We start from the raw sequence: 10797 nt of genomic DNA, 5'->3' as shown, positions 1-10797 counted from the left end.
ACTTTTGAGATATCTAATCTGTCCATGGATTGTATTTTTCAAGCCATGAAAGTCTTAAATTAACTAGACTTGATGGTGATTTAATGACGTTGAATACTACTTTGCTGCTATGGTTGTCAAAGGTTATTTCTAATGGAATCATTTCATAGGTGACATCTCCAAAGGATAAAAGTCAACCATCTAATACTTCTATACTTATAGCTTTGGATTTTTTGACTGTACAAATTTTGTGTAATCTAGATAATTCTTCATCAATAAAACATGCAGAGGCTCTCAAGACAAGTAATGCATGACAATCTAGTCTTCTGACTCCTAACCATAAATATATAGTAAAACAACAAGAAGGGCTTGCAGAGAATACATGATCTTTTTTTATTTGTAATAGTGAAGAATTCAGCTGCACGGTCCCTATTGTGGCTAGACACCTTTGTTTTCTTGCAATGCTTTTGATGATGTGGCTGCACTCTTCATTTGATATATATGCTAGGATTTTTTTAGAAAATTATTAACCTCATGGCTAAGTTTTTTGCAATATAAACATAGGCCAAGTTCCCTTTGATGATTTTTTTCTTGTTTAAAAAGAGGTTTGAAGCAAACTGCATGAATGTGTATATCTTTTGCTTCCAATTGTTCATTAGAATTCGATGGTGAAGAAGCTGCAAAATAATTGATATATACATGTGGCGTAACTAAAGAATGTTTATCTTGTCATTGTTGATATAAATGGTTATTGCACTTCATAACTTGACTAATGGCTTCATTGAGTGTTAGAAGATCTGGCATAGACAACAACAAGTCATTGATATTATTTCTTAATCTCCAATGAAATTGTGTCATCAATGTGTCTTCTCTCTAATTTATATCACATTCTAATCATCGGAAATTTGAAGCATACATTGATGCAAAGCAAGTTCTTTGTCAAAGGCTTCAAATTTTAGTTATTGAAGAATGAACCTTATCATGTTCACAAAATGCTTTTGCAAATGCTGCCAAAAATGCTTCAAAATTGTACAATATAGGAGAATTTTTTTCAAATAATGGGGCAAACCAAGATAAAGCTTTACTCAAGAGCAAGATTCCAACCAAACCAATACGAGATACTTTAGTAGAATATCATTGAAATTGAAGCAAGGTGATTAGTCATACTTGATTTACAAAGCCACAAAATTTTGAGTAGATGCTATTAAACTTTTCTGGAAGGTTGATTCTTCGTTCTTTTGTTGTTATTGTTGTCAGATCATTGTCTTAAGTAGATGCACCTCCCATGTTTGAAGTAAACATAGTCATTAGAGAATTTAGAATCTCTATTGCGATTTGATGTGGTGGTTGAGGCACTTCAGCTCTTTGACCATTATGTATGGTCATATACAATTCTTTATTTTGCTTTGACAAAGTCTCTGTTCTAATCCTCAATACTTCAAGAGCATTAATAATAGAGTCTAATGTGATCTCTTTAGAGTTTTTCATATTAACTTTTTCACCTTCTTCCATAGAAAATCAGAGAAACACATGCCTTCAAAAAAAAAAAAAAAAAAAAAAAAAAAAAAAAAACTTTGTCTATGATATAAAAAAAAGAAACCAAAAGAATATTAAGAAAAGAACAATATTAGTCTAGGGGAGGGTAATCTGCAACCTCTAGAATACTATAGTACTTCCAAGAAGAGGAGTAATCTATTCTCTATCTAGAAAGATCAAGCTCCTAATATTATTTTATGGCAGTCTTGAAAAATTATTAGGAACCATATACAAGACAAGGATTCAAGACTAAGGAATGGAGTTAACTTGATATTAAAACAACAACTAGATACAATCGAAGAAGGTCCTAACTAGACCACAAGAAGTAAATTCTTGAGACTGAGAATCTCCTCAACCTTAATTCCTATATATACTAGGTCCTAGGAAGCTTCTTAAGAAGTTTTTATGAGACTTGAGAACAAAGTAAGCCTAAAATCCTTCTTTAGTAACTTCCTAAATCATCTAAAGCCTCCTAGAACCTTCTAGGACCTCCTATGACCTTCTAGAACTTTCTTAGAATCTACTAGAATCTTCCAAAATCTTCTAGAACCTCCTAGAACCTTCAAGAGCCTTCTTAGAACATACTGGTATCTTTTGGAACCTTCTAGAACCTTCTAGAATCTTCTAAAATCTTCTTTAGTTGTATATCCATAACATCTGCAGAAGATTAAAAATTCAATAATAAATGATTGAACTATTGATTATGATTCAAATTTTATAGACCTTATAACAACTAAGTTAGAAATAAATATAAAAAATTTTAAAAAAAGATTGCACATATCAAATAGATATTAAACCCTAAAATCTACTTGGATATTGATCAACTTCCTTTTTTAATATTGATATTAATCTTCCTAAGCCAAAATCTCTTAATTCCATCATCAAATAACTCTCAAAATTTACATATATGTTGGAAATTAAGTCTACTACCTACATACATAAATTTCACTTCAATCCAATTGGTAAATTGCTAAAGATCTTAGAAATCCTTATTAACCTTCAAAACCCCATTTTCAAGATCTCAATCCACTTCAATTTCAATAACCTTCAATCTAACCATTTGATCACATTGAAATTTATAAAAAGAAATAAAAAAAATTATAATCACAAACCCATAAATTTTCACGTATAAATCTACTACCAAACTCACAATTTTTTTCCAAATGTAAATCTTTTTTTTATTTCATAAAGTCACATTCACCAAAAACAACCCTGACTTTGCAAAGTTCTTACAAAGTTATTACAAACTCAAATTGTCCAAAACTAGCACTCAAAGAAATCCTATGAAGTCTTTTCTTAAATCCCACTCTCTAATTTGCTAAAAAAAATCCGAAGTTATTATAGGTGCATGGTTTTTTGCCTCCAAATTTGATTTCAATACAAGTTGACAACTGGTCTTCTTTGGGTATCAATTTTTGGTAATTTGAGGTAAGTTTTGCTTTAACTTATCGTTAACTCTCTTCTAAATATGTCTATATCTATTACTTATCTCATTTATTTTGATTTGGTTCATTTATGCTTCTACAAAGTAAATAGAAGTCTCTTCTATGAGAGGCAACATCAAGACTAAATTTTTTACTACATTTTTATAATTTATCATTTTTTTTCTACTATATCTTCCTATTAGACTCTTCTATAATAACATCCATTTTTTTATTTTTATTTTTTTACCATATAATCATGTTATTACATAACATCGAGAATGGAGGCAATGGTTGGAAACAATAGAATGGCTAAGAATAGGGCATATGGATTGATTTAATAAAAAAAATTTGGTTGCTTTATCATTTTCTTACATGTATGTGTGTGTATGTATATATATATATATATATGTGTGTGTGTGTGTGTGGAAACAACCAATTCAAAAGAATAAAAAAGATGATTTCTAATTGAACTTAATAACAAAACAATCTATGTCTTGTACAAAAACATAGGCAACTGAAATTCTAAGTTAACAGGATTTCATAACATTGTGAAAATCGTCTAGAATATTAAATTGAAATTACTATTCTATGGCTTTTTAGCTTATAGTATCAATTTAATATACTAGAAAATTTTAGGCCAATTAATATTAATTATTTTTATAAAAGATAACATCAATCATAACAGATTCAAAGGATTGTTAGTGTCTGTGAAATTCAAAAATCACATGTAGCATGTAGAAAGACACTGAAGGAATAACCACATGATATGGCTTTACTAAAACAAACAGAAATTGACAACTCAATTCAATCAAGTTCATTCTTGATTGACAATTTCAAAGCTTAGTTTTTTTATTATATGTATATTTATAAAATACAAGCTTATGGTGATTATTGCCAGACATCATGGACAATACCAACAATTGAAATGATGAATCAACAACATCAACAACATGAACATCATAGCAGAATCATGCATGATCTTCAAATTTAAAATCATCATCCGTAATACAATTTATATTAATGAAAAATACTTTCAAAAAAAAAATTACACTGAACATACAAAAGTAATTAAATAGTATTTTGAATATAACTTCACAAATACAAAAACATACAAGATTTTTTTTTACTCTTTATTTTAAAGTAAATTACTGCAAGCCATATCATATTATATATATGTATATATATAAACCAAACATACAGATCAAGAATATCAAAGTTATCAAGATTAGGAACGAATTACGTTCCTCAAGGATAAAGGTAAAAAGATAAAGTCGGCGCCGCTAAAATATCTGTACAGGATGAGCGGGGATGGGCTGGGTCCGAGGAGGAAGGGGGAGCCTGGCCAGCAACAGGCGTAGGGAGCCGGTGGCGGGGGTGGGGCGGTATAGTTACAGACTAGGTAGGAGGGGAGGGGGAAACTGGGGGGGAGGGGGGGGGGGGGATGGGCCTGGGCGGTACAATAGAAGGTAGAGAAAGCCCCATTGCGATCATCCCTGCCTCCCTCCCTCCCGCCTATGGCCACGTGCACCACTTTCTAGAAAAGACAGTTGGCGTGGAGCGGACGGTGCTCCCTGCTTGAACCCTGACGTTCGCCTATCACCGTGCTCCAAGTGTCCTTACCCTGGATCCTGGACGATCCCTCCTTTTAATAAATGGTAAAAAAATGAACGTATTTCTCATGACGGCCTCGACGGATGCTTCTGGAAGTCATCTCTGTCATTCTTGTTCCATCCAAACCTGGCTTCGTACAAGTAGAATTTGCCATACAATATCAGAATTGTGTTAGGAAAGCAAGTTGCTCCGATCCCTGGCACTCTTACGATTAAATGATGTATGTATTCCGAGTCCTTTGAAAACTCAAAACCCAAATTTCAAAAATAAAAAGTTCGTTCATTCCTTGGAGCAGATGAAATCGTTGGATCCAATTTTCCAATGACAGCTCCTGCAACACCCTTCTTGAAATCTGACTGCGACGATTAGAGTTGACAGCCAAGGCACGTCAAGGTTTGGATCCGAACCCAGTCGCCTGGCGCAGTAAAGCCCAGTTCAGGTCACAAGGACAGCGTGACAGGTCGACGAATCCAGGCTCGGATTTGAGGTTCGGAACGGACCCTAGAGGGGGAGCGGGGCCAAGGGCAGGCCAGGCAAGTTGCAGGGGAGATTCGAGGCAAGGCGAACGGTGCGAGACGGTGGGGATGATGGTAGTCATTGTCTGCTTCTGCTCCTTTCCCCGTTTGTATCGCCCGCCCACTCTCCCTCATCGGATTGTTCGCTCACTGTTGCCCGCCTCTTATACTTCTCTCTCTCCCCCTCTGAATTCTCCCCATCGCCAACCGGCGCCCCATCGACCACCTGCCGACTGTTTTGTGTGAGACGTTTACTTTCGACTCGACCCGACGCACCCTCTCCCCCAGGGTTCTCCTCGATTCGGTGATTTCTTCTCTGTGCGCTCACCGCGTTGATCTTTCGTTCTCGTCGTGATGGCGGATACCGCTAAGGTGAGGTCTGCATGTGGTGGCAGTGGACTAGGAGAGTTGCGGGTGCCGTGTGGTTTTTCTCTGTTGTTGTTTTGGCTTCTCTGTTTCTCTGTTACGTTGTCTTTGTTGTTGTCGTTGTTGTTTTTTTGATTTTGCCTTTCATGTTAATTTGATGTTCAATTCCTTATTGAATTATAATTGGTGTCATTTAAATGGTGAGAGTGGGCTGATTGTGATGTGTTTTTGTTCAAATATGTTCAAGTCCTAGAACATGCGTCTGGATTAGTAGGGTTCATTTTGGATCTTTCTGGCCTCATACCTCTGGTGACGCTCTGAATTTTCTGTGGAGGGGTTGATGGTATCGAGGTCGCAATTGCTAGAGATAATTTCTCGGAAAAACTTCACAGCTGCTGATATTCAGTTACTTTAATTAGAATTTAAAACCTATTTATTCCCTGGATATTTTTGTGGAGTAGGAGATTTGAATGTAATTTGCTATTAGCGCTTGTTTGTTTGATTTCGTGTGGAAGGTTGCCCTTCACGCGGGCGATTAGGAGCGTACTTGGCCTCGTTCATCTGGATCGCGTCCTCTCACAGATTTATGCGCACAAACCGCTTCAGTTGTAGAAGCTACAGGATTTGTAAACTAGGGGTTTAGTAAGAACAAGATATTGCATGCGGTAGTATATCTTCTGTAGCGTCTCGTATCATTCTCATATATCGTGTACGGGGGTTCCTTTCGGAACTTCATGCATTGCTGTGTGCTTTTAGTATGACCTGCTAACTTGGTCATGTCTCTCTTGCCCTGCAGAGTGCTGATCTGAAGTATCTAGGGCTGGTTCACGCCCTTGTGCTTCAGGCCGCAGCCTATTTGGCGACACTTTACGCTTATGCGAAGGACAGCTCAGGGCCTCTAAAGCCCAGCGTCGACAATGTCGAAGGGACAGTGAAGACCGTTGTAGGCCCTGTATACCAGAAAGTCGAAGGGAAGCCTTTGCAGCTTTTGCAATATGTTGACAGCAAGGTAATTCGGTCTTAGTTTTGATTTAGTGTGGTTTTAAAAGTATGGTGAACGAATGAGTTATCGTCTTATCCCTTGGCGTGGGCTGCTAGTAGTCTTTACTGCTAACATTGTTCGCGAGAGTTTTTTAATCTCAGTTGCGACAAAATACGATGTGTAGGTCGATGAGACCATCAGCTATGTTGATGGCGTTGTACCAAAGTACGTGAAAGACAAGTCTTACCAAGCACTGGACGTGGCCAAGCAAGCTCCAGATGCAGCAAGAGGCCTTGTTTCTGATGTTCAGTCTCGGGGTGTCTATTCAACTGCATCATCATTGTATGAGAGGTATGAACCAGTTGCGGAGCAATTGACATTTGAGGCATGGCAGAAGCTCCTCACACTCCCACTTGTTCCACAAGCTGTAAACGTCGCTGCCCCTGCTGCCAAGTTTGGAGTTGTTCAATACAACAAGCTTGCGGAAATTTTGAAGAGCAAAAATCTGCCCTTGACTGCTTACATTCCGGTGGTTCCTATTGAGAAACTTGAGAAAGCTATGAAGCCTGCCGTGGCCCCTGCTCCGGCTCCTACTGCTGCTGTTTCTGCTGAATAGGTTAATCGTGTAGACCATTACGAGTTTATATGAATTTGTTTGAGCGACGAGTAGTTTACGATGTCTGCTGCTCTTGCGAGTTCTTTGAGTAGGTTAAATAACTCGTGGTCAGAATAGCCCCTGGTCAGAATAGCCCGTGAAAAGGATTTAGTACAGATCAATAGCTGCCAATATCGCCCAAGGTTTGTGGTATCGTCTTGTATATGATTGTTGATACCGAAGTTTAGCAACTGGTATTGAATTTCTCATGCAAATCATTGGAATGTCTCCACTTTCGAACTTTATGACGTTGCCCTCTAACTTCTTTTCTCCCGTGATTACCGACTAAGTATCTCAGGATCTCCGTAAGGACGGTTTTGTGGGAACTACTTCGCAGTAAGAAACCAATGTCAACGTTTGGGTTTACCATCCCAAACCAAAACTAGAATGAATATTTCATTACTGCGCATGAGCTGCTAATGTCTACAATTTGATTTTGAATCCGATCTGTGCACTTTCGTCGAGACTGAACGGATGTAACAACTCATGATTCTTCACACAACCTTCTTGGGAAGATGTGAGCAACTACTTCGTAACCAATTCATAAGTTGGCCGACTATCATATAGAAATCAAGTTCTGATACGACGAAAGAAAACCTCCGTGATACTGGACTATAACACGATTTGAACAAGTTTTTAAAACATAGGATTTTATAACATCACATTTAGCAGAAGATAATGGAGGAATATCGCAAGGACCGACTTAGAAGGACAAACCGCGGACTTGTTTTAGATGATTCAAGTTTCAGACACCAACTGCTGAAAATACATTTTTTTTTTCCCAAACTCAGCTGATATTGTTTTGCTCAAACAGGTCTGTACAAAAGGTCAACAGTGCTACAAAGGCTGCGCAAATGCATCGTTCATGCACTTCACGCTTGAGTTGCTTATTAAAATAACGATTGAAATTAGATCCAGGTCTTCAATACTGGATGCCGTAGAATTAGCTCTACCGACCAGTTGCCATGTGTCCAATGAGACGCAGACAGAGAAATTCAGCAGGGTTCAAAATGAGGAATAAACTAGTATTGCACAAAGACTTCAGATGGCCTTTGAAAGGTGGTCCACAACAATCCCTCAACCCCATCTGCTTCTTGAAACTGAACCTGTGTAGCAGCCTCGAGAGTCCGCCCCCTCTAATAAATGACGGTGGGCACTAAGCAGAGGCGAATGTCCACCTGGAATTCAAAGACGCCCCTAGTCGCTGGAAGTGCTGGCTTTATCTGAAGAATACTCCTTCCCAGAGTACCGCTGCATTCAGTAACATTACCATGAGGGAATTATGCACTATTCAACTCCTGAAAAAATTACAATCGAGAAACATAAATGTACTGAAGAAAAGCTCTTGATATTCCAGCCGAGTATTAGAATCAATTTCTTTTCCTCACATAATGAAACTATGGGAATATGCAACATACATCCAAGAAAAGTAACAATAGAGTAGTTCAATATACCACATCCACAACCTTAGACGAAATCTAAGAAATTAGAAGCCAAATGAAAAAACAGCGAAACAGAAACTATCATCCTACCTGGGCTTTCAGATATGCTTGCTATGATCCATTAGCACAAACCGCCTCGGCATAAAAATGTAACACGATCTACTCTCGCCCCATCATATACCCAAAGACTTACTGTAGAGAAGAGGCAGTAGAATCCTTAAATAAATAGAATAATAATTGCGAAGGTTTTGAGGTACCTGTTTACCCAACGAAAAAGGGACATATTTATATTTGATCATGTGTCGAATTTGACGCTTCATGGTGAGAACAAAAAGAACGATCCAATACATCAACAGTATTGGCCAAAACACAGGCACGTCGAATATACTGAAGAAAGTCAAGGTGAATGCCACCACCAACGCTTTCGTGAATGCGTACCTGGATAAGAACAAGGCGAAGACTCGTCATGAAGCAGAATCGTATAATTCTAGGAGAAGAAACCCTTATTTTCCAAGGTAATATGTGTGATTACTCCAACAACAATGAGAAGTCTAAGGAAACGGAAACCAACAACCCATTCCTATCTGCAAATATAATAGGGATCATCAATGATTGTACAAAGCTTACGACAAGGAAATGCGGCCATGACAACTATTCTTCTTTGCTCGTATGGTAAGCATGTAGGGATGATGTTGAAGAATCTTTCGATTTAAAATACAGACATAAAGCTTCTAACTACGTGACCATTTGATACCGTCGTAAGGCATGGTGTTCAAAAGAGCAAGTCAAAGAGACTTTACGAAGATCAAGTACGACCGACTGAAGCGCTTCAAACAGCAATGCCACACTGTGAGATGACGTGTATCGCATAATTAGCATAATTGAAATTCAATTCCGACGTGTTTTTCTTGCTGCCAAAGAAAGAACGTCGTAGGCTACGAGTTCCGCCACAAGAGTGCAGTAACAGTCACCTCATTTTCAGAACCGCATTGAAATATTCGTCACCCCTCCCCTAACCAGATTCCTTGGTAGATCAAAACTAGACCAACGACCGTTCTCAGGACGCAACAATTAAACGCAAAAGAGTGAAAAAAACAGGAGGGGGGACGGAACAAAAAGAATTTAAAAAATAAAAATAAAAACGACGTGAAAGAACTAGTAACGGTCAGGACAGAAAAGACTACAAGGAATCGCCACACGTACCAGAATTTGAACTCAGGAAGTCTGCGAATGAACGGCTTGAACTCATCGCTACCCTTTGTGGGCAAAGCAGGGCCCTCGCTCTCCGGGTCCACTTGAGGAGACAGAAACCCTATAAGCAGGTTCAGCAAGTAGATGCCGAGCCCGTATGTAACAATGTAGAAACCCTGCACAAAGTAAGCGCGTAGACAGTAGATTGCAGCCATGACGAGCGTGCCAACCCACCGCAAGCCCGCATGCGGTGTCGACTTGTCCAAATAGTACTGAAATCGGCGTGCCATTTGATCTCTCCATTTCATCGCCGGGTTAGACGACGCGCCGAACGCGTCGTCGCCGTGTAAACCGTCCATCCCTACGATTGCCAAATGCTAATCTCCTTTGCACAGCCAAACCAAAGCTCCTGCTATAGTGACTCTTGCTGCTAACCTGGCTCCTCCTGCAATCGACGAATCAAAATCCTCCCTCCTCAATCCCTCTCCACCCTGAACCTTAGGGTTTCTGATCTAACCTCGAACGACTACCTCTACACATCCTTATTCCGTATGGAAGCTTCGCATAATCCAGCTGTTGAGAGCAGTGAGTTCATATTCCTGGTTATGCAGTGAGGCAACAGCGGCGACGCATCTAACGCGGGGCGGAGTGTAAGAATCAGAGAAGCCAAGCAGGATCACAAGTCACAAGTCCAGCACAACTGCAGACATGGCGACGCAGGGGCACAACCAAGTGCCCGAAGCCTGCCATCAGAGTCTCCAGGTACCAGCGCACCCTGTTTCGAACGATCGATGTATGATCACATCCATTCGTGTACGTATTCATCCATCTATTTAGCGGGGCTTGTTCCCCTACCTCCCTCCTCCGTATTCTCACCTAGGAACGTGTCTACTGTGAGCTCGGTCGTATCTTTGTGTCTTCAGCTTCGGATCCAAGCCAAAGCTTTCACGTTCGGAGTGAATTCATTTAGTACACGTGTGTGTGTGTGTGAATGCATTCAATTAAGATTTCTGGACATTTTAGTTTTGTTTAATGAGAAATGTAATTAGTTGAGCTTCTTGTGAATTGTAAAAGGAGAAAAATTGGTTCTCTATGA

General features: G+C 39.1%; 2 protein-coding genes across 3 annotated transcripts; one reads left to right on the top strand and one right to left on the bottom strand.

The window, feature by feature from the left end:
• Positions 1 to 5219: 5219 nt before the first annotated feature.
• On the top strand, positions 5220 to 7311 carry LOC112295985 (stress-related protein). Its single transcript, XM_024548048.3, has 3 exons — positions 5220 to 5437; positions 6228 to 6440; positions 6598 to 7311. Exons 1-3 carry the CDS (start codon positions 5420 to 5422, stop codon positions 7027 to 7029), a joined length of 663 nt encoding a protein of 220 aa, XP_024403816.1. The 5' UTR covers positions 5220 to 5419; the 3' UTR covers positions 7030 to 7311.
• A 514-nt stretch (positions 7312 to 7825) lies between these two features.
• LOC112295986 (protein RER1A) lies at positions 7826 to 10422 on the bottom strand. 2 transcript variants are annotated; one of them, XM_024548050.3, is made up of 3 exons: positions 9714 to 10422; positions 8768 to 8948; positions 7826 to 8366 (listed from the first exon to the last, which is right to left on the bottom strand). In XM_024548050.3, the coding sequence occupies exons 1-3, from the start codon at positions 10058 to 10060 to the stop codon at positions 8349 to 8351; spliced, it is 546 nt and encodes a 181-aa protein (XP_024403818.1). In that variant the 5' UTR covers positions 10061 to 10422; the 3' UTR covers positions 7826 to 8348. The 2 variants fall into 2 exon arrangements, with proteins under 2 accessions (XP_024403818.1, XP_024403817.1); XM_024548049.3 differs by having other exon boundaries at positions 7826 to 8319.
• Positions 10423 to 10797: the final 375 nt, after the last annotated feature.

Source organism: Physcomitrium patens, chromosome 19 (genome assembly GCF_059467195.1).
Source record: "Physcomitrium patens ecotype Gransden chromosome 19, ASM5946719v1, whole genome shotgun sequence".
Taxonomy (NCBI): Eukaryota; Viridiplantae; Streptophyta; class Bryopsida; order Funariales; family Funariaceae; genus Physcomitrium; species Physcomitrium patens.
Note: the sequence above shows the minus strand (reverse complement) of the source record. Positions and strands in the feature narration are given on the sequence as shown.